The 24,465-nt window shown below is 41.9% G+C and overlaps 1 protein-coding gene across 1 annotated transcript in view; it reads left to right on the forward strand.

Moving 5' to 3' along the window:
* CCDC149 (coiled-coil domain containing 149) overlaps positions 1–24,465 on the forward strand; it is a 77,369-nt gene that overhangs the window by 4,427 nt on the left and 48,477 nt on the right. The window contains exon 4 of the mRNA XM_011991300.1: positions 18,412–18,519. Within this exon, the coding sequence (XP_011846690.1) occupies positions 18,412–18,519 (108 nt within the window). The remainder of the gene's footprint in view (positions 1–18,411; positions 18,520–24,465) is intronic.

Genomic DNA, 24,465 nt, shown 5'->3' on the forward strand with positions numbered 1-24,465 from the left:
CTGTTCTGTGGGTGCAGACCATTTGGTGGGTGCATGCTGTTCTGTGGGTGAATACCATTTGGTAGGTACATACTGTTCAGTGGATGCATACCATTTGGTGGACATATACCACTTGGTAGGTGCATATCATTCTATGGCTGTATACTCTTCTATGGGTGCATACCATTTGGTGAGTGCATACTGTTGTGTGGGTGCATACCATTCTGTGGGTGCATACCATTCTGTGGGTACATACCATTCTGTGGGTGCATACCATTCTGTGGGTGCCTGCTGTTCTGTGGGTACATACCATTTGGTGGGTGCGTGCTGTTTTGTGGGTACATACCATTTGGTGGATGCATACTGTTCAGTGGGTGTGTACCATTCTGAGGGTGCAAACCATTCAGTGGGTCACACTGTTCTGTGGGTACATACCATTCTGCAAGTGCATACCATTCAGTGGGTACATACCATTCTGCAGGTGCATACCATTCAGTGGGTGCATACCATTCTGCAGGTGCATACCGTTCAGTGGGTGCATACCATTCTGTGGATGCATACTGTTCTGTGGGTCTATACTGTTCAGTAGATGCATATGGTCCAGTAGGTGCGTACCATTCAGTGGGTGCATACCATTCTGCAGGTGCATACCATTCAGTGGGTGTATACCATTCTGCAGGTGCATATCGTTCTGTGGGTGCATACTGTTCAGTGGATGCATATGGTCCAGTAGGTGCATACCATTCAGTGGGTGCATGTCATTCAGTGGGTACATGCTCTTCTGTGGGCGCATACCATTTGGTAGTTGCATACCGTTCTGTGGGTGCATAACATTCAGTGGGTGATACCATTTGGTGGGTAAATGCCATTCTGTGGGCACATAATGTTTAGCGGGTGTATACCATTTGGTAGATATATAATATTTGGTGGGTGCATGCCATTCTGTGGATGCATACTGTTCTGTTTAGGTTCTGCCACTTCACACTCTTAAAAGCCATCTTCCATTAAAATTCACATGCCTTTACTTTCTTTTCTCCTGCACCGTGGCCAACACTGTTTATTGACCAAACCAATGGTTTTAGATGCACATTTTTATCATCAGATCCTTATATATATGTGGATCTTCTTCTTAACTCTATGTTCTGTTCCTTTGATCTCCCTGAAAAGTCCTGTGGTTCTACCACATTATTCTTATTGTTTTGCTTTATAATACTTCTAATATCTTTTTGGGCTAACCTTCTTCGCTTTGCTCTTCCTTTTTAAAGGTTTCTTATTTGTTACTTTTCTCAGATAAAACCTAGAAACATTTTATCAAGTTCTCCTCTGATCCTTCCCACACAAATCCTACTGGTATTTTGATAGGGGTTTTGTTAAATTTATAAATTAACTTGGTCTCTCTCTCTCATAGATAGATATGTTCTGTGGCTTTATAATTCAAAAAATTACATTGACTAAGGAGAACCTGATGAATTCCAGTGAGTCTGTTAAGCTGCATTCTTACAACACTAAAAACGCAAGTTCAGTGACCTACACATTGGCTTTGTAGCATTTCAAATTGCATTAAGTTTCTATCCCTTTAGGATTGAGAGTGTGGTGGTGGGAGCTTGGCCTCTGCAAGCTTTCTGCCTGGGTTGGAACCACTGAGTCACTCTTTCTTATACATGTATTTATGAGAAAGAGAGAGAGAGAATGAGAGAGCAAGCTATTTTCATATATACTTTTGTTAGAACTTTCCTTAACTTTATAGTTGTTCTGTACCAACATGCCCTAAATGGCGACTTTTTATGGACTTGAAGGGAGTCCAGATCATGGTGATGTTAATGCTGTGTGTTTCCCATTATAGGGAAGCCTCTGTGCCTGAGCAGGACTTTGAAATGGGTGGATGCGGATAGCAACCCAGGAATGATTTGCTCTCTTCCCAGCTGTCACGACTAACCCAGCATCCTGCTTCTGCTCATTGATGGTGTACCAGCACCACATGTATATTCCTTGATTCTGTGGAGTCATTACCTTGAAACTTTTTTATGCTGGTGAACAGTATGCCCAACACACACACATTTAGCCTCAGAGATCAGCTCAGTCCTACGGTTACCCATTCATTTGTTCATTCATTCATTCATTCAGTGTGCTTACTTATACACTCCCTCTCTATCTTACGGATTATTTTGTAATGCTCCAGGTTTGATCTAAAGTCACATTTTTCTGTGATGCTCATTGACTTTTTTTCCTAAACAAAATGTAGAAATTTATCTTTAATGTTTAAAAATTGGAGTTCTTAATCCTGAATTGCCAGGTGTTTTGGGTTTTAAGGTTTCGGTGGTTATAAGCAGCACCTTTGCTGCTATTTTAGAGTCTGTTAGTATTCATGAAGGAGTTTTATAGTTTTAGGGGAATTCATATTCCATAACTTTATAATAAAAAATTTATATCAACTGAAGAGAATCTGATGAATCCCAGTAACTCTGTTAAGCTGCATTCTTACAGCTCTAAAAATATAAGTTCAACATCCTAAACGTTGGCTTTGTAGCTTTTCATATGGCATTAAGTTTCTGTCCCTTTAGGACTGAGTGTGGTGGTGGGAGCTTGGGCTCTACCACCTTCCTGCTTGGGTTGGAACCAGTGACTGCTGCATGAGATAGGATGCTTTGGGGTGCAAGTGACAGAAATTCTAAACCGCTTGAACAATAAACGAATTAATTACCTTACCTAGCCAGAAGTTCAGAGGTAGTGTGGGCTTTAAGTACTTGATGGTTTATGGCTTCATGAAGTTGTCATGTACTCATTCTCTCCACTGTGCCAAATTTAGCAAGTAAAAATACAGGGCACCTGGTACATTTGAATTTCAGATAGGAATGTAGAAAACTGTACTCTTTTTAAGTACAAAAGTGTGTTCTGTGTGATTTTGGGGATAGGCTTATATTAAATTATTATTCATTGTTTATCTAAAATTCAAATTTAGCTGGACATTCTGTATTTTAACTGACAACTCTACCATTTTGCCGATTTTAACTCTTCAGCTTCCTCTTACATTTAGTATCAGCTTCCTTCTGTGTCTGGTTCCCCTCAGGAGAAGCAGAAAATGCAGCCATGGAAAATAAGTCCTCCTCTGCAGTCTGGCTGGGCCAGTGTAGGACTTGCTCCCATTCCTGGTCTAGTAACACGCACCAGGGGGCTGCTGTACACTCATCGGCTTTGATTCGTCACTTGGGATGGAAGGGCTATTAGAAGTTAGCAATGACGCCCACTAAACTAATTGTGAGACTTTGGGAAGGCTCCTTTGAGTGTCTTGAGTCTCAACTTTCTCATCCATAAAATGGGGATAAATATGGTACCCAATGCATAGTGTGGCTGTCAGAATCAAATGAGACAGTGCAAGTAGAGGCCTCAACACAGTGCCTGGCACGAGGTCAGCATCCATCAGTGTTTCTCACCTGCTGCTCCTCCTCGTCATCTCTTTTTTAAACAATTGTATGTTAGCAGGTTGATTCTGTCCAGCACAGCTCTTGGCTGTCAACAGGACACACTGCCCTTGTTGGGACTCTTTTGGTTGCAGTTGCCGCTCAAAGTAGCTTGCTCCAAAGACAGGTTCCGGCTCATAGATTATGGGAAGAGTTGGTTAAGCATTCCCCGTGGGAGACAGAAGTGCCACTGGGCCCCAGGAATAGCCACAGCAGGGCCCAGGAGCCCAGGCCTGTCGTCAGCTCTCATCTCCTTTTCTGCTTCCTCCTCAGAAGCGGAGATGAGATAGAAAACAATATCACATTCTTAGTCTTTGAAACACTTCGTATTTTTCAGAGACCATGTATATATGCATGCCTGCATGCAGTCTCCCAGCATTCTTCTGAGGTCACACTGGGAGGTATGTCTTTCGTAAAGGCACAGGGCAGCATCACAGTTAGCAATAAATAAAAAGAGTTTAGATTCTGGCATTTAATTGCATGGATTCAAGTTTAACCTTTCCACTTGCTGACTGGGCAAACTATGTCACCTTTCAAAGACTCAGTTTCCTCCTGTTCATAATGGACATGATATTGAGATGTGTTTGTAAAGCTCTTATGAGGAATTGATGTGACAGTGTTTGTGCTGTGCATTGCCTGTTAGTTGGAGAGTGCTCAATGAGTATTGGATATTTTAAATTTTTCCTGTGACTTATCCAAGGGCACATAGCAGGTTAATGGAGAAGGCCTAGAATCCAGACCCCTCTAGCTTGTAGTTTGGTGCTCTAGTTCAGGCTTTTTCTTCTATATTCGATTCCTAGACTGTTTGAGCTGGGGAAAACCGTAGTCAACATTCAGTCCAGCCCATTTTGGAAGTCTAAAGATTAAGTGTCTTGTTCAAAGCCTTCTGCCTAGGAGTGGTAGAGAACCAGAAATTGAGCTAGAAATTTTTACCTGCTAAGCCAGGCTTCTTTCCCGTAGCAACCAATATATATGTGTATATGTGTGTGTGTGTGTGTGTGTGTATGTGTGTGTGTATATATATTTGTTTTTTGCTTTTTGGGTCTTCACATTAAAGGATAGATGAGAACTTTTACATTTGTAGTTCTAGAAATATAGTTGTTGAGGCTTTCTTTTGGAACTCAGAATCCTTTTTAAAACAACCAATTTCCAATGGCAAATCATCCGTTAAAGAAGCTGTGGAGAAATTGAGACAACAGTGATTGCACTAATAGCTTCTCGTGGGATATTGAAATGAAAATTTCTTCTTGTGACTTCAGGCAGAAGTGTACACAGAGTGCCCCTTTGCACTGCAGTGAGAGATCACCAAAAGATCTCCAACGACCCTTTAAATATTTTTCTTTTGCTAAACAAGCAGTTCCTGCAAAGCAGACAAAGGGGAATTTAAATTATCTTGGGTTAATTTTCTTATAAGATGGGATTCTTCGGGGTTACAGAGGTACATTTTCCCCGCGAAAACTCCTTGAATAAACAGTCAAACACATCTTTAAGATCTTTGTCTTTTCCTTTTTTGATTTCAAACAGACATACCACGAAAGGTATCTCTCTTGGTCCAGGAGGGAGCTGTTGCTTTCTCGCCTCTAAAACGTGATGGCTTATTTAGACAGTGACATGTGCCAAGGTGACAACCCTGGAAAAATCAGAGCATAGAGTGGTCCTTTGTGGGATGGGAAGGAGCCTTTCATTTCCGTAGAAAAGTCTCCTTGGTCAAGCTTATTTTAGTCTCCTGTGACTGCAAATCACAGTGACTTTGTATATACGTCCTGGTTTGTTGCTCAGAACCTAAAACTTCCTTCAAAGATCTCAAGTGCTTTGAGATGTTTCTTTTTATATCACTTTGAATGGTATGACTTTTTCATTACACCAGAGAAACTAGGAAGAAATCCCAGGTCCTGTCCTTAGGAGCACTCCCAAATCATAACAACAGCAACTTTATTGTGAGGACTAATGCACCTTGCCATAAGCCCTCTCAATCCTTGAAACCATTTTGTAAGGAAGGTGGAAGCACCCCCCCCCCAATTTATAGATGAGGAAATTTAGGCTCAGTGAGTCTAAAGAACTTGGGAGCTATTAATGGAGCCACTAAGTGGCAGATGCAGAATCATAATGGCCAAGATTAAAGCAAACATTTATTTAAATAGCAACCTCCCAAGCCTATTCAAAAGCATTTGCCTGTGGGGCCTGGAAATGCATTCATTCACAAGTGTGTGTTTTGAGATTACGAGGTGGCAGTAGGCTGCTAAGGTCTCCTTGCGTAGCCAAAAAATATGTACGAATAAGCTCTCGGCTGGTCGTTCTGTTTGTAAATAAGACAGCTGTCACTGTAGCAAAGGTCATCACTTGGCAGTTGCGGTGAACAGGGGGCCTTTGCTAAGCAAAGCAAGTTTCACTCTATTACTATTAACACAGGAGTCACCATCAGACTAAAGCAGCAGAGTAGAAATTGCAATTAAGTTTGCCATCAATCACACCTCTCAAGAACGCGTGATGTGTCATCAGACTGTTTTTTTTTAATGTATTCTTGCTTAATCTAGTACTTTCCCATATTGAAGGGATGGACGAGGGTCCTAGAGTATCAAACTTTTTAATACCATGTAAAAATCTGGTCTCTTTTTCTCATTCTCTTTTTCCTTACTTTTCTTGGGAAAGTGCCGAGGTCAAGGGCTTGCTTGTCTGTCTCTCTCTCTTATTTTCCTCTCATTTTTGAGTTCCACTTCTGATATATGTCTTTCAGATTGAGAGGTATGTTACCAGACTTTCTGGAATACCTCATTTTTATATTATCGTATAGAATAACTTTTCCATGGCTAGGTTACATGTAAAGTCATTCCTCAGTATACAAAGGGGATTGGTTCCAGGACCCCTGTGTATACCAAAATTCTCACATACTCGAGTTCCCCAGTCAGCCCTGCAGAACCTGTGGATACAAGAAGTTGGCCCTCCATATCCATGGGTTTTACATCCTGTGAATACTATATTTTTCATCTGCATTGGGTTGAAAAAAATTCACGTATAAATGGATCTGTGTGGTTCAAGCCTGTGTTGTTCAAGGATCAACTGTATTTAATAAATTCTGAAGAATTTAGGATGATTTTGTGACTGCCCGATAGGTTCATTTTGCCCACTGCCTAGATAGAGCCAATTTATCAAGACAAGGAAATTGCAATAGAGAAAGAGTTTAATTCAAGCAGGGCCAGCTGAATGGGAGACTGGATTTTTTTTTTTTAATCACTCAAATCAGTCTCCTTGAAAATTTGAAGACTAGGGGTTTTCAAGGATAATTTGGCAGGTAGGGGGCCAGGGAATAGGGAGTGCTGTCAGATCTGAGATGAAATCACAGGGAGTTGAAGCTGTCTTCTTGGGCCGAGTTGGTTCCTGGGTGAGGGTCACGGGACCGGTTGGCTAGTCCCAGTAAGGTTTTCCAGTTGTCAGAAATGCAAAAACCTAAAAAGACATCTCAAAAGGCCAATCTTAGGTTCTACAATAGTGGCACTGTTAGCAGGAATAATTAGGGAAACTGCAAATGTTGTGATCTCTGGAATAATGGCTGGTGATTTTTTAATGATACCTACCTTTCAGTAGAATTCAGGCCTTCTAATTTGCTGGCTTTTCATTAGTTTTACAAGAGCAGTTTAGTTTTTGAGAAGGGCTATTACTTAAACTATAAACTAAATTTCTCGCAAAGTTAGCCTGGCCCATGCCAGGTGTTAGAAATACCAAAATTGTTAGAAATAGATAATCGGCCCCATGAAGAAAAGTCAGCATGGAGACAAAAGATCTCTCAGCAAGGCAATCTTTACTTTCTGCAGAAAGGGTGCTCAATAGCAGATGGAACAATGGCGAGAGCACACCTGAACAAAGAAAAAGCAGACATATTTATCCCTTACGATTTAGGTCATCCTTACTGCTGTGTCCTGCATCGATTGGCTAGAGCTGAACCTCACAATCTTAAACTGATACCTGATTTGCTAATAGCCTAAAACTTTCTTAAATAGGTAAGCGCAGGGAAGAACAAAGAAGGAGAAGAAGTTGCTTGTGAAAGGTGTAAGGAAGCAATAACATTTCCAAATAAGGAAGGGGCATAAGCTATGAGCTAAGACTAGCCTGGGCCTGTCCAGACATGCCTGGGCTAAAGTGTAAGAACTATTAGTTGATAGGAGGCTTTAGAGTAAGGAGCTATTATTCCTAGTGTCTACTATTTTATTTTTAAACCAAGACGAGCTTTGAAGAGGAACTTTTCTACTTTCTACACCGGAGAATAAGTGAAGACAGCCAGGCTGTGAGGTTAGAAGCCACGTCAGATTTCTCTTACTGTCATAATTTTGCAAAGGCAGTTTCAACTTGCCGTACTGTTCCTGGAATATTGGTCTTTTCCTCTCCTGGCTACTGATCTGAAATATTTAAGGACCAGGTAAAAACATGTGACCTACCCCTTTGATTCCTATTTCCAGTGTCTGGAATAACACAAGGTTAAAAGTTTTTTCTTAAGGTTTTTTGTTTTTGTTTTTGTTTTGTTTTGTTTTTTGAGATGAAGTCTCACTCTGTCACCCAGGCTGGAGTGCAGTGCTGTGATCTTGGCTCACGCAACCTCCACCTCTGGGTTCAAGCAATTCTCCTGCCTCAGCCTCCCGAGTAGCTGGGACTACAGGTGCGTATCACCACGCCTGGCTAATTTTTGTATTTTTAATAGAGATGGGATTTTGCCCTTTTGGTCAGGCTGGTCTCGAACTCCTGACCTCAGGTGATCCTCCCGCCTCAGCCTCCCAAAGTGCTGGGATTACAGGCCTGAGCCACTGCCCCCAGCCTCTCTTAAACTTTTATCACTTTGTTTTTTGTTTTGTCTGTGGGAGAAATAAAGGTTTTCCTTTCTCCTCTTAGGTTCAGTGACTGGGGCCTGCAAACTTAAATGACAGAAGACAAATTAACAGGAGAAAAAAAGCATACAATTTTATTAACATTTTACATGCAATGGAAATTCACAGAAAAAAATAAAACTCAGGAAGCAGTTAGACTCCAGGGCTTATGTGCCGTTTTAACAAAGGAAAGGGGATTTGGGCTTTGAGTGATGACGAATTGTGGGAAAGCAATCAGGAAATATATGGGAGAAATTAATGGAAGATAAGGGTTATTTTAGTAAGATTTGTTTATGAAGAATATTGTATCAGGTTTGAATCAGCCTAGTTATGTTAACTCCAGCAGGGGCCAAGAGGTTTCACGATGAATCAGTGGCCAACTAAATGTTTTCACATTCACGATTTGTGTTGTGAGGCTTTCACACACTAGCAATCACGTAAGTATATTCAGTGCATAGGCAGTGATGAGAGAGAGGGGGACAAACCACAGCGAGTAGCTGGGGAGAACCACACATCCACAGACAAACTAGAGAGGGCTGGAATCTTCTAAAATCGCTGACCAGCAAGGGGTGACTGCTCTTTTTGGGCAGAACTTCTGGTGGCCACTCCTGGTGTCCAGAGGCGGCCTCAGAGTTATCACAGACAGAAGTTCTACAGATGCTTCTCCATGGTCAGTTGCTTTGCTGTTTTCGCGGCCCTCCACAGAGTGTGCACACTCACTATCTCAGCTGCCACGTGACTTCAGTTACTCGTCAGGTCTCAGGGTGCCTAGCCGCAGCAGGAATCATCACCTCAGTCCATTATACATATGTTTATCACTTTGAGGGGTCAACAGTTTCACTGTCACTTGTCATCAGTGACTTCATTGAGACAATTAGCATCACAAAACACTTATCTATCAAGATTCATCTGACTGTCTCTGGTGATAGGAGTCTCTCTTTTCTTCCTGGTACTGGAGTGGGGAACACCTTCTCAAAGGGAAACGTATGCCTGCTTTTAGGCAGAAAAGGGAGTGTAGAGAACTCTTCCTGCATTTGTTGATTCTCAGTTGCCTTTAGCTCAAAAGACTTATGCCAAAGTGGCATCATTCAGGGTGGTGTATCGTGATTCCCTTCATGTCCATCTTCTCATTTCTGATAGCAGGAAGAGAAATGGTACAGAATGGAAGCTTTTCTCCCAAATCTGAAAGATTTAGGGCTGTCAAATTTGACCACTGTCAAATATTTGATCATTGAAAATAGGTTCCCTTAACATCATGGTCATTGCCAAATATGATCCATGATTACACAGATGCTCCTCAGCTTACAAGGGGGTTACTTTTTTTTTTTGTTTTTAATTTCAGTAGTTTGGGGGGAACAAGTTGTGTTTGGTTACATGAGTAAGTTCTTCAGTGGTGATTTCTGAGAGTTTGGTGCACCCATCACCTGAGCAGTGTGCACTGTACTCAATATGTAGTCTTTTATTCTTCTCACCTATCCTGCCCTTCCCTTCGAGTCCCCAGAGTCCATTGTATCATTCGTATGCCTTTGTTTCCTCATAGCTTAACTCCCACGTATCAGTGAGAACTTAAAATATTTGGTTTTTCATTCCTGAGTTACTTCACTTAGAATAATGGTCTCCAGCTCCATCCAGATTGCTGAAATTGGCATTATTTTGTTCCTTTTTATGGCTGAGTAGTATTCATAAAAACATAAAAACAACAAAGCAACTGACCATGGAGAGAAGCATCTGTAGAACTTGTGTCTGTGATAACTTTGAGGATGCCTCTGGCTTAGAGAGTTTTCCCTCTCTAGTTTGTGGGTGTGAGTGTGTGTGTGTGTGTATACACCACATTTTCTTTATTTGCTCGTTGATTGATGGGCATTTGGGTTAGTTCCATATTTTTGCAATTGTGAATTGTGCTGCTACAAACATGCATGTGCAAGTGTGTTTTTCATATAATGACTTTCTTTTCCTCTAAGTAGATACCCAGTAGTGGGATTGCTGGATCAAATGTTAGATGTACTTTTAGACCTTTAAGGAATCTCCGTACTGTTTTTCCATAGTGGTTGTACTAGTTTACATTCCCACTAGCAGTGTAAAAGTGTTCCCTTTTTACCACATCCATGCCAACATCTATTATTTTTTGATTTAAGTTATTATTGCATTGTGATTTTGATTTGCATTTTCCTGATAATTAGTGATGTTGAGCATTTTTTCATATGTTTGTTGGCCATTTGTATATCTTCTTTTGAGAATTGTCTATTCATGTCCTTAGCTCACTCTTTGATGGGAATATTTGTTTTTTTCTTGCAGATTTGTTTGAGTTCCTTGTAGATTCTAGATATTAGTCCTTTGTCAGATGCATAGTTTGCACAGATTTTTCTCCCACTCTGTGGGTTGTCTGTTTACTCTGCTGATAATTTCTTTTGCTATGCAGAAGCTTTTTAGTTTAATTAAGTCCCATCTATTTATCTTTGTTTTTGTCACATATGCTTTTGTATTCCTGGTCATGATGTCTTCGCCTAAGCCAGTGTCTAGAAGGGTTTTTCTGATGATATCTTCTAGAATTTTTATGGTTTCAGGTCTTAGATTTAAGTCCTTCATCCATCTTGAGTTGATTTTTGTATAAGGTGAGAGATGAGGATCCAATTTCATTCCTCTGCATGTGCCTTTCCAATTATCACAGCATCATTTGTTGAATAGGGTGTCCTTTCCCTACCTTATGTTTTTGTTTGCTTTGTCGAAGGTCAGTTAGCTGTAAGTATTTGACTTTATTTCTGGCTTCTCTATTCTTCTCCATTGATCTATGTGCGTATTTTTATATCAGTACCATGTTGTTTTGGTGACTATGGCCTAATGGTATAGTTTGAAGTCGGGTAGTGTGATGCCTCCAGAGTTGTTCTTTTTGCTTAGTTTTGCTTAGGCTATGCGGGCTCTTTTTTTTTGGTTCCATATGAATGTTAGGATTGTCTTTTCTAGTTCTGTGAAGAATGATGAGGGTACTTGATGGGAATTGTGTTGAATTTATAGATTGCTTTTGGCAGTATCTTCATTTTCACAAGATTGATTCTACCTGTCTAAAAGCATGGGATGTGTTTCTATTTGGTTGTGTTGTCTTTGATTTCTTTCAGTGGTACTTTGTAGTTTTCCTTGTAGAGGTCTTTCATCTCCTTGGTTAGGCATATTTCAAAGTACTTTATTTTTTTGCAGCTTTTGTAAAACGATTGAGTTCTTGATTTGATTCTCAGCTTGACCTCTGTTGGTGTATAGCTGTGCTGCTGCTTTGTGTACATTGATTTTGTATCGATCTGGGAGCTTTTTGGAGGAGTTGTCAGGGCTTTCTAGGTATATGATCATGTCATCGGCAAACAACAACAGTTTGACTTCCTCCTTACCGATTTGGATGCCCTGTATTTCTTTCTCTTGTCTGATTGCTCTGGCTAGGACTTCCAGTACTATGTTAAATAGAAGTGGTGAAAGTGAGCATCTTTGTCTTGTTCCGATTCTCAGGGAAATGCTTTCAACTTTTCCCTGTTCAGCATAATGTTGGCTGTAGGTTTGTCATAGATAGCTTTTATTACCTTAAGGTATATCCCTTCTATGCAGATTTTGCTGAGGGTTTTAATCGTAAAGGGATGCTCAAGGGGGTTACATTCTGATAAACCCATTGTAAATTGAAAACATTAGAAGTTGAAAATGCGTTTAATACACCCAACCTACTGAACATCATAGCTTAGCTCAGCCTAGCCTACCTCAAACATGCTCAGAACACTTACATTAGTGTACAGTTGGGCAAAATCATCTAACATAAGACCTATTTTATAAAGTATGATTTATTCCATACTATACTGAAACTGAAAAACAGAATGGCTATATGGATACTCAAACTACAGTTTCTACTGTATGCGTAGCTCTTTCACACCATTGTAAAGTTGTCAGAGCTTCATTAAATCAGGAACTGTCTGTATTTTAAAATCTCCCGTGGGTTCTTATAAGTTTAGAAAACATGTTGCATCTGTAGTGTGAACCCTTCTGACATACTTTGCGGCATTTATAGGGGAATTGGAATGGTAATAGAGGCAAGAGCTAGAGTTCAGGGTGCAGTAGGGCTTAAAGAAAGGCTGCAAGATAGCTCCCCTCTCCCACGTGGCTAACCTCCCTCCGTAAGGGTTCCTGCAAACAGTTGGGAAGAGGTTGGGGTGAGGTTCGACGGCTCTGTCAATTCCCTGGTCTTTGCCTTCACAACAACTGTCAGTATTTGTAGTCATCATCCGTGTCCAGAGAGAATTTCCAGGGCCTCCCAGTTCCCACACCAGGGGCTGACTTTGGTGAATTGTTTCTGCAGGCATCATTTGTAATTGGGGATTGAGTTGTTCCTTGACAAAGGAAGGTATTTCAGAATGGAGAGCTGTCATATCCTTTTGGCCTTGAATCTCACAGCTATGTTTTCATCAAATCTCTTTTCCCTCCCTTTCCCATCACAATTTTAATGAACTCCTATCTAGAAAGAGTGACTTAAATATATGGATTCTACCACATATCCCACTATATTCAACATTCCACTATTATCAGAGCAAAAATGTCAACCTTTAATGTCGGCTCTCGCTTGATCTGAATATTTAAAAGAGGCTTCTTTTTAAACCTCTTTATGTTTTGCTATTTATGCTGCCTCCTGCCCCCAAAAATTTAGAGAAAAGAATCTCTTGGTTTTGTTTTCCTTCCCTGTGAAACCCAGTCTTAGGCAGGCTGCCACTTTTCCCTGACATTTCCTTTACATAGTGCTGTTATTCTAAACTGATGGTCACAGAGTCCTTCTCAGTAACAGGGAGACAAAGTACTCTGCATAGCTGATAAATTATAAGCAGGCACCGTGTGTTAGCTTGATGGATTGTTATAGTGAATGTGTTTGAGTCATGGGTGTTATTTTTGGTCAAAAGAATCGTGTGAACTTTTCTCCTCTATTTTGAGCACTTTGAAATGTACTCCTTTCTTTTTTTTGTTGTTCTTTAAGGTGTATGTCAAGGAATTAGGCACCATTATCAGAATAGTCATTTTCTAGTTTTCAAAGTTATTGTTTTGGAGTTGAGGAGGTGGAGGGACTGAATACAAAAGATTGTGTGTTGACAAGGAATCTAGCCTGTTAAATGTAAAAGAAAATTACAGTCACCTGCTTTGAAGCAGCGGCGCCGCCCCCACCCCACCGTACTCCAGGGGTCAAGTTTGAAGCTGGGGTACATTTACAGTGAACTCACTTGGAGGCATGGCGATTTTAATAAACCATTGTTTTGCAGCTAATGTAGAAACGCCTGGCTCTTCGTAGATTTCTTTTCAGCCAGGCTGCAGAGTAAATCATGTTCAATAATCACATCACTGGGTCTCTAAATAACTGTTTCCTAAAGCAGCCCTGCCCTCTGTCCTGGTCATCACTGGAATTATTGACTGATTTTTATACCAAGTGTCTTCCTAGTTTCCACATTCCTGGGAAAACCATGTGAGCTCAATGCTTTTTAAAGTGAGGCCCAAGGACCAGGGCCAGGCTGCAACCTAATTGTTTCTGGTCCATGACAAGATACGTACAGAAATTGAGAGTAAGTGTTCAGAAACTTTCATAGCAATTTGACAGCATGGTTTTATGTCTGTTGAATCTAATGATACACATTTGGGGTTTTATCTTCTTGTCTTCTTATTTGCCTAGTAATTCATTTTTATTAGATTTTACAAAAGTATTGATCTGTTGTGGATTGGAAAAAGAGAACTGGTCTTTCCCCACCAATAGATTGAGTTGTACTGGTCTACCAATACAGTAGCTACCAATGTAGCCACTGCAGTTACATTGGTCAGTGAATGTCAGGATCTTCCCACCCACCAGAGACTAAGGAAATATTGATTTAAAAAGGGAAGGTTAGGGAGGTTGGAGATTTTTTTTTCCCTTGTCTTTTGTTACATTTTCATTGTTGCCCTTACAGACATTTCTTTGGGCCTCTCTTCTGCTAAATGAAGGTTTAGGTGGATTTTGCTGCATTTCCTCCAGATGGGGATGCTGAGATTCACCTGAATGTGCAGTTGGCAGCCAGCTCCCAGACCGAGCAAGCACTGGGCTGCTCCTCCCGCCTCTCCCCAGGGATAGTCACTGCTGCCCAGTGGCCTGGCCCTCCATCTGGTAGGGAGGGATTATGTTTGCTGCCAGGGAAAAGGATCAATGAGCTAATGTCTGGGGAATGTTCTGGAGTTCTGTGGAGGAAAGGCAGAGTCCACCCACATGTGACACCTTGAGCTAAGGAAGGAGAGCTGTGGATGGAGAGGGGGAACCAGGAAAAGAAAATCAGGAATTGAGTCATCTCTTGACTTCACTGCAGTCCCTGTGGTCAGCCTGCTCTTGTGGCCTTGAGCTGTGCTTTCAAATGGAAGTTTTGAGATGTGATGGGGAGAGAGAGAGAGGGAAGCCTGTTTGCCTTTTCCTCTGTCTGGGACTTTTTCTCCAAGATATCTACAAGGCTCTCTCTCCTTTTTCAAGTCTTGACTTAAATGTGACCTTCTCAGTGAAACCTTCTGTGGCCCTTTCTTCCAGCACATTCTGTTCCCTTTGCCCGCTTTATTTTTCTCTGCAGCATGTTATCCTCTAACACATGGATTCATTGTATATTCTATTGTAATATAATGCAGTTAATGTAATGTCACCCATTCAATGTCAGTTTCCAAGGGTAAGGGTGTTGTCTGTATTGTTTGCTGCTGTATCTCCAGGTCTAAAACAGTGCCAAGCAGATGCCAGGTGTCCAATAAATATTTGTCAGATGAATGAATGAATGAACAATCAACAGTGAAGGGGCAGGATTGCAAAGGAGTCAGCTGTGTCCAAGGAAGCCTTCACTGCATCTACACAGCTCTGTTCACTGAGTGTTAGAGTAGGAGTCATGGGGTGGGCACCGTTGAGGGAGGTATCCCACCTTTAATGAGTGTACACTGGATGCTGGGCACTGTGGTAGGCATTCTGTATTCATTATTTAAAGATCAAATCACTATGTGTTGCTAGCTCCACCCCCAGATGAGAGACCCAAGAGATTAAGAAACTCCTGCGAGGTCATCCAGCCCAGGAAGTGGCATGATCAGAATGCAGCCTCGTCTCTCTGATTCCTCCCATTCAGGGAAATTTCCAAAGGCAGTCATTTGTTCACAGTGTCTCTTGTTTCTTTGCTTTCCTACCTACAAAATAGGTTTTGATTTTCCTCATCCATCACTAAATTTTTGTCTTGGGAGAACAGAAATCTGGGAAAATTAGAACTCAAATATTACAAGATGGGAGCTTTGCAAATAGGGGGCTGAAAAATTGGATGGAGTTACTGAGTAATATTCTCAAATAAGTGAGTGGAGATCAGGGCTTGATTACATCCAGCCAATGGGGATGAATGTCTTTCTTTCTTTTCTTTTGTTTTCTTTTCTTTTTTCTCTTTTCTCTCTTTTCTTGTCTTTTCTTTTCCTTTCTTTTCTTTTCCTTTTCTTTTCTTTCTTTCTTTCTTTTTCTTTCCTGCCTTCCTTCTCTCCTTCTCCCTTCCTTCCTTCCTCCCTCCCTCCCTCCCTCTCTCTCTCTCTTTCTTTCTTTCTTTCTTTCTTTCTTTCTTTCTTTCTTTCTTTCTTTCTCTCTCTCTCTCTCCCCCCTTCCTTCCTTCCTTCCTCCTTCTCTCTCTCTCTGTCTCTTTCTCTTTCTTTCTTTTTCTTTCTTTCTCTTTCTTTCTTTCTTTGACAGAGTCTCTCTCTGTTGCCCAGGCTGGAGTTCAGTGGCACGATCTTAGCTCACTGCAACCTCCACCATCCGGATTGAAGGGATTCTCCCGCCTCAGCCTCCACTGTAGGTGGGACTACTGGCATGTGCCACTATGCCTGGCTAATTTTTGTATTTTTTAGTAGAGACAGGGTTTCACCATGTTGGCTAGGCTGGTCTTGAAATACTGACCTCAGGTGATCCACCCGCTTCGGCCTCCCGAAGGGCTGAGATTACAGGCATGAGCCTCAGCAGCCAGCCAGGAATGAATGATTTTCTATGCAAGTCTCCATGCCAGGCACTGGTTTCAGTCTTGGTGCCCGCTCTTATTATTCCTGATCTCTCCTGGTGAGAGCGCAACCTCCACACGCAGCTTATTGCCTCTTATTTTAAAAATAGTTATGGAGCATCTACTACGTGCTTGGGAGAGGTCAGTAAAGACAACGAAGTTCCTTGCCCTTCATGGAACTTACGTTTTAGTAAGGAGAGGGAGACAAGGAGGCAACAGTAAGCAATGAACCATGAAGTAAATGATATGGTATATTAACAGATGGCAAGTGCTCCAGAAAAAAAGATAAGGTAGCACAGGGGAAGGTTTCAGTATTAAATCAACCGGTCAAGATGGACCCTGTTGAGATGGTGACCTTTGAGCAAAGACTGAAGGAGGTGAGGAAGTGAACCAAGAGGGTCTCTGGAGGGAGAGCATTCCAAGCAGAGAGAGCAGGGCCCTGTCACTGAGATATGATCATGCCTGGTCTGTGTGGGGGACCACAGGGAGGTGAGCATGAGTTGGGGAGACCTGGTAGGTAAGACAACAGGATAAATGGGATAAGGCAGGTCAGCCAACATATAGTCATTATCTTTTCCCTTTAATTCTCTTTTTAGTACCCACCATAGGTGCATATTCCCCAAAGTATTAGCATTGAAGTATTTGGAAATGTCGCCATTCCAGTCTGGCTAGTTCCCTCACCTCTCTGGATTTGGGTTTCTTCAGCTGTAGCAGGAAAGGATTCTTTCATATTAAGATCATCTCTAATATCCCTTGTTTGACTCTCCTTGAATGATTTTCCCTTCCAGGAGGACTGTTCGGATTGGTTACTTGCTTCCTTCCCTCCTTCCTTTCTTCATTTATTCATCATGAGCTTTTAAAACACTCGTCGGTACCTGAGCACTGTCTGGAACAACGCACATGGAAGCGGAGGAAGCAGAAAGCAGAATCTCTGCCTTTCAGTAGCTTGCAGTCTCTCCCTGCTAAGTTTCAATAAGAATGTGATAAGTCAGGTGAGAATTAGGGCAAGTCCATTAGCTAAATAAGAATAGTACAGGAGAACAAGAAGCCATGTGCGCGAGGAGGAATATGAGTAAAAGGCTGGAGTAGGTAGTTAGATGGGCAGCCAGGAATCCCAGGTTCAGGAAATGTGGGAAAGGGGTGAGGATATGGCAAAAGGTGTCTGCATGCTCTGGGAAAAGGAACGATGAGGCTGTGAGATGGAGCCACACCGAAAGGGGAGGCTGGCTGATGGACCGGCCGTGGAGATCGGAGGGACCTGGATCCCAACAGGAGGCAAATCTTAAGGAAAGGATGATGTCATGAAGATGGGAATGAAAGGCGATTATCCTGGCTATTTAGTACTTCTCCCAGATGTGAGGTAAAATAAGGAAGTAAAGAGGGGGAAAACCAGCCCAGGAGACTGTTGCATTTCTTCTGGATCCTGATTTCAGAAATTGTTGCTCGTCACTGACCTCTTTTCTGGCCGCCCACTGGAATTGTAATCAAAATTCTAGGCATTGAGGTCACACACAAAAACTCATGAGACAAAACACATATATTTGAAGAAAAACAAAAGCTATCTAAACAAGAAAATGAAGCTTTTTCTATATTGTTGGCCTGGCCCAAATTTTACAATTGAACGCTAAGTCCATTTTCAAGATTTTTAGTGATAAACTCTCTCTCTCTCTTTTTTTTTTTTTTTTGAGATGGAGTCTTGCTCTGTCTGGAGTGCAGTGGCACAATCTCAGCTCACTGCAACCTCTGCCTCCCAAGTTTAAGCAAGTCTCCTGCCTCAGCCTCACAGTTTTTTTTTTTTTTTTTTTTTAACTCAAATAAGACTGACTCTTCCATTGCTTGTCCTAGTGCCCTCTGTGAGCCATTCTGGAAACAAAAGAATATCCCCAAATTGAGGTTCATGGCCAACTTCATTTTCCTGCGTGCCATTGTAGTGGCGTGATTCACACACTGGCTGCATTCATATATGTGTTTACTATAACAGGCTTTGTGGGGTTCAGCTGGGGTTGAACGCCAGCATCCACAAGCCCGATAGAGCCCTGCATTTATCTACTCCTCCATTTCTCATTCTGTTTCATAATGTGTTGATATTTGTAGGCGAATCTTGCACAACTATTGAGAGATTCTCAGGACCGAAATAAACATCTGGGAGAAGAAATTAAAGAACTTCAGCAAAGGCTTGGAGAAGTCCAGGGTGACAACAAGGTACTGTGAGTATTTACAGGGAGAAAGCTCTGCTGCAAAACTGTGCATTTGAGGTTTATATATTGCACATTGGAAAATGTAATGCAGCATTTGTTGAAAAGTTTGTTATAGATTTTTAAATTTATAATGAAAATTTGCAGTTTAGCGTATCTTGCCTTTTTACATTCCCTTTATGTGTGTGCATGCATGTATATGTGTGTTTCTCAGTGGCTCTAAAATATTTCCACAACCCATTGTGGAAGTTTCATTCTGTTCAGCTTGGTGGTGAATAACACTGTGGTTGAGGGCAAAATAAAACCCAAATGTTATACTTTCCCCCTTATATACACATAATGGATTTGTGGCTCAGATGATTTGGAATTATTCACATTCGGTTTTGAATTTTAAATAGTCATCCTACTAATTATGTTCGCATAACCAATTTATTTTATTGCTAAATTTGGCAATTTGTATGGAACATTGCTCAAAATCCACTGCTTGGCATTAATCAAACTCCCCTGTTGGCAACGTTAATTATAAAATATGAACTCATAAACTCCCAACTAAACGTGTGCACTCTCTCTCCCAGCTGAAGCTACGAACAAAAGTACAATTGAGAAAGGAAAGAAAAACTACCCAAGTTTAATTCTGTCCCCCAAAATCATTTCCCGTTTTGCCAAGATTGATTCATTTCCAACTCCTTGCCCGAGGCGGCTTTTGCAACAGAGATGGCTTTGAAAGTGGACTCAAGAAAACTATAGTGTGTGTGTGTGTGTGTGTGTGTGCGCGTGTGTGCGCGCGCGCGCGCGCACGCAGTGTGTTGGAGGGGAGCAGTTCTTAGGGAACTGTTTTTAGATGTTACCAAATTGCTTGACAAATGATGGTGACTTTCATCATTGCTGGGAGTTGTTGGTTATTAGAAGGAGCCATTTTGAAAAATGCCCACTCTTTAAAAAATGCATAGAATTGCCTGGATCATCCAGAGAGCTCTTCCATAACAAGACATCAGAGAGGGTGCTGCATACTGCTGGCTTGAGAGTCCTGACTTGAGGGCATATATACATCTAGTAAGCCTTCTTTACACAGCTTCTTCTCCACTTAACTGGCCTTACATTTTTTTAACCTCTTGGATTTAACATAAATTTGAAAACTTAGGCTTTACTCTTCCTGGTCATGAAATAAAGGGTGGGAAAGAATGTGCAGGAAAGGCTCTAATTAACACTGGACAAGCTAATCCGGCCCCTTGTGTGGTTTTATGCATCATTAAAAGGATTTAAGCTCTGTAACCTAGGTGTTTGGTCAATAATTAAAGGACAGACCTTCTTACTCACTTCCTCAAGTGATAGCAGCAGGGCAAGATTTGCTGGAGAATAAAACAAAATGTATGCAATAGTTTTCTTTAAGCCCATGAGAATACTAGAGGAGTTTATAAACCCGTGAAATACTGAAACATATTTAAGATGTGACTTCTGGAGCCGTGACTCTTCTTGACTGACTGATAACATATTTTTTCTATTTCATTTTTTTTTCCTGAGCTGCTCCTCCCCTCAGCTTTCCTAAATGTGCTCCTGTCTCATCTTTTGATCACTTTCAATTCTTTTGCCTTTTAGGTATGAGAATTTTAGGAATTGACGTTTGCAACTGACAGTTCACGGAAACAGAGGGCAGCCAGGCGTGGTGGCGCACTTGTAGCCACAGATAGTCAGGAGGCTGAGGCCGGAGGATTGTTTGAGCCCAGGAGGTTGAGGCTGCAGAGAACCATGATCATGCCAATGACCTCTAGCATGGATGACACAATGAGACCCTATCTCTTTCAAAAAGAAAGAAAAGAAAGGGAGGGCACGTGTGTGAGTGTGTTAGTGTGTGTGAGAGAGCATGTTTGTGTGTTTAACACTGAGCACAGGTTGTCACAGTCTGAACTTTGTGATCTGCATGCTCTCTGGGTCTTTATTCCTGTACCTGGGCACATTTATCAAACTTTGTCTTCTCACCTTAGGTTTAGAATTTAGTGACTCCTAATGATGGCCTGTGAAGAAGTTTGCCTGCCAAAAGGGGCATGAGAAGATGTTCTATTGTTCAGCAAACCTCCCCATTTCAGTATCTGGCCTCTCTCCCTCAAAAAAAAAAAAAAAAAAAAAAAGTCTAACTGCAGTGAGCCCTAGAGATTCCATTTATTCTCATTTGCCTCTAAAGTTACAGGGCTGGTTTATTTTCAGGCTCGTGTGAGTCACGATCATCCTTCCCCCATCCCCCACCTAGAGGCCAGATTACTCCTTCCATAATGACACCAGACTTTCTTGAGAACCTCGGAAGCCCCTGTTCCCAGGTTCCTGTGGCTGTGTGGTACAGAATGAGTTAAACCTTCAGTTTTTTGTTTTTTTTTTTTTAATTAATTAAGGCACTTTCTACTCCAACTCTTCCATCACTTTCTGCATTCAGTTCTACCTCCTGGTGCGCTAGGCCTCCATGATCATGGTGTGCTAGGCCCCCATGGTCTGACCCCTACTGATTTCTACGGCCACATCCTTGCTCCTGGTCACTTCATACTTGAGCCCTAGAGCACTAATTTCAGCCCCTTTGCTGTGCTGCACTGCCTGTGGCCACAGGACCTTTGTGCCTGCTGTTTGCTCAATCTGGAATACTCTTCCCCTTTACTTCCCCTGCAAGCTTCTGTTCCTCTCCCAGGTCGTAGATCAAATGCAGCCTTCTCCAGCTCTTAGGCGTCAGTCCCGTGCAGCCTGCAATGTCTTGCTCTGCCCCTCTGCTCACACTTGCGTGGCACCGCCAGCCCCAAAGGGAAGCTCTTTGAAGGCCGAATTTCCATCTGTATCCTATAAATTAGCATTCTTAGTTCCTGATAGGGAGGTATTTTATAATCTCTATTGAAGGAGTGGAATGGAATAAACGAATGAATGAATAAAGGGAACGAAAAGAAGAGCAAAAGGATTCAAGGAAGAGGAAGAGAAAAAGAAAAAAAGCATGCAAAAAATAAACTGCCGTCTGGTTGTCATCAGTACTTTGTGGAGTAAGAAGTAGTTTAGAAATTTGGAGAAAGGAACCTTCCTTGAAAATGACAGTTCTTAAAGATTAACAAGGTTAGAGGAGCCCTCCGGGAAAAGAAGGGCTCACGAAGCCACACATTACCCTGGAAAAGCTTTGCAGAAAAGCAAACTGTCCCAACAGAGGGGGAACTAACCCCAGATACATGTCTTTGAGGAGCTTCTGTGGAGAGAGCAGAGGGTCAGTTGCTGAGCCTTGGGGGACAAAGGATAAGTGTCCTGCTCATTGGCTGGTTCAAGTCTGTTACATCAAGAATACTTAATAATTGTTGGTTTTGGACTCCTAACTCTGAGGCCAAACAGCAGGGCTGATGGCGTCATTTTATGAGTGACTGTTAAAGTGGAAGATTTTTATCTCTGAGTTGCCATTTTAACTGATGACCCTTATCCGTATTTTGAGAAGCCGAGATTCTAGATGTTAAGTACATTTGAAAAACAAGGTGATAGGAAATTACTTGCCTTGGATATTTTAGGGTAGACTAATTTTTACATTTGTTCAGCTAGAGCCTTGTAACCCTGTGGGCCATAAAGCATTTCCAAACAGCCTCCCGAAAGATTTGTTGCCACCCTGGCTCCCAAGCAGCTTAGCTCTCCCATGGGGCAGGGGGCAGCGTTCTTGTGCCAACATGGGCATCCTGTGATGGGGGACCTGTGTGATTGATTACCTCCTGCGATCTCTGTCCAGTGCCCAAGAATTTCTCAGGCTCCCAAACTAACACAAACTTCCAAGCCAAACCAGATGAGAGATGTGAAAAGGGAAACCTACTGGATACCCTCCCCTTCCTTAAAAATTACAGTTCTTAAAGATTAACAAGGTTAGAGGAGACCTCTGGGAGAAGGAGGGCTCATGAAGCCACGCATTACCCTGGAAGAGCTTTGCACGTTGCCCAGGGCTCTCAGTGTATCAGTCTATAAGGAACGAGGAAAGACTCAGGCAGTGCTGGGGCCACAGAGACAGCTGCAGCTCCCCTTGGCCTGCCCCAGAGGTTGGCCTGTTCCTCTTCTGGGCATTAAGAAAAGAATAGATTTAGGGAAAGGGGATCAGGAGGGAAAAAGGGGTCTCAGAGAATTTAAGGATTAATAGGTCAAACAGCAGAACTAGCAGAGGACATTGGAATCACAAAGACGGCAGTCCTTCCTTATCTGGGGGATACTTCCCAAGACCCCCAGTGGATGCTGAAACCTGGGTTAGTGCAGAACTTGGTTGCCATCAATCAGAGCCCATTTGTCTTCATGTCTTCTACCTACAAATGTAATGCCATTTCCATCTTCACCGATCATTTATGCACGGTGGCCGTAGCTTTTGTAGTTTTGAGGTAGAGCCGCGAAACTAGCACAGATTTCTTTTTCCTTCTTTACAATTTCATGGATAGAAGATTGGTTCTTATTGTAGATCTTAGCAACCTCAGCATATGAATTTTTTTTTTCGTTAAGTTGAGAACTTTCACCTTTTCACTTAAAAGAAGCAGTATGTGGCTTCTCTTTGGCATGGCCAAGTTGCCAGCATCACTGCTCTTGTGTTTGGGGTCATTATATTTTTATTGTATGTATGTATGTATTTATTTATCTATGATGGAGTCTCGCTCTGTTGCCAGGCTGGAGTGCAGTGGTGCAATCTGTGTTTGGTGTCATTCTTTTTTATTTTATTTATTTATTTTTTGAGATGCGTCTCATTCTGTCGCCAGGCTGGAGTACAGTGGTACAATCTCAGCTCACTGCAACCTCTACCTCCTGGGTTCAAGTGATTCTCCTGCCTCAGCCTCCTGAGTAGCTGGGACTACAGGCATGTGCCATCATGCCTAGCTAATTTTTGTATTTTTAGTAGAAACGAGGTTTCATCATGTTAGCCAGGATGGTCTCAATCTCTTAACCTCATGATCCACCCACCTCAGCCTCCCAAAGTGCTGGGATTACAGGCATGAGCCACCATGCCTGGCCAGGGAATTATTAAGTAAAATAAGGGTTCCTTAAACACAGGCACTGCAATACCATGACAGTTGATCTGATACCTGAGATGGCTACTCAGTGACTAAGGGGTGGGTGGTGTAGACAGCGTGGACCCTGGACAAAGGAAGGATTTGCATTTCTCCAGTGGGGCCAGGTGGGATGGACCAGGACACGAGATTGCATCATGCTACTCAGAGTGGCATACGATATAAATCGTATGAATTTTTTATTTCTGGGATTTTCCATTGAATCTTTCCAGACCACGGTTGACCGCAGGTAGCTGATACCAAGAATTAGGGGGACTACCACTCCCTGAAGTGTGCTCCTGAACCAGTTCTCTGAAAGAAGAAGCCTGACTTGTAACATTTTGCCTTTGCCAATGTCTGTGTGATAGATACTGGTGCCATGACAAATGTCAGGTTACCAGAGTGAAGTCACTGAACTTGGAATATTTGGACTCCAGGAAAAGATAGCTCCAGCCTGCCTCTGTGAAGTGGAGCAGTGTAGTGCAGTGCAAGAGGTCCACCTTTTAAAATTGTCAGACCCAGGTTTATGTTCTCGTTCTGCCAATTATTGTCTGTGGCCTTCGGCAAGTCAGTTTTCTCTCCAGGCCTCAGTTTCCTCATCTGTAAAGTGGCAATAATAATACTTCTCATAGAATTGTTTAATCATTTATTCACATCATTTATTCCCGCACGTAATTGTGGACTTCCTACATGCTAATTAACATTCTAGCAGCTGAGGACACATCAAAGAATAAGAAAGACAAGGTACTAGCTCCCATGGCGCTGATATTCTAGTTGGGGAGTAGATAATAAGAAAATAAAATACATAAGTAATTTCATTAGACAGTGCTTAGTCTGAGAAGAAAAGAGAATGGACAATGAGATTTAATGATTTAGGGATGGACTTGCATGCAATATCGTTTGTAGAGGGTGTTGCATGGTTCATAACACCTAGC

The sequence above is a fragment of the Mandrillus leucophaeus genome, unplaced genomic scaffold (assembly GCF_000951045.1).
Source record: "Mandrillus leucophaeus isolate KB7577 unplaced genomic scaffold, Mleu.le_1.0 Scaffold393, whole genome shotgun sequence".
NCBI classification, from domain to species: domain Eukaryota; kingdom Metazoa; phylum Chordata; class Mammalia; order Primates; family Cercopithecidae; genus Mandrillus; species Mandrillus leucophaeus.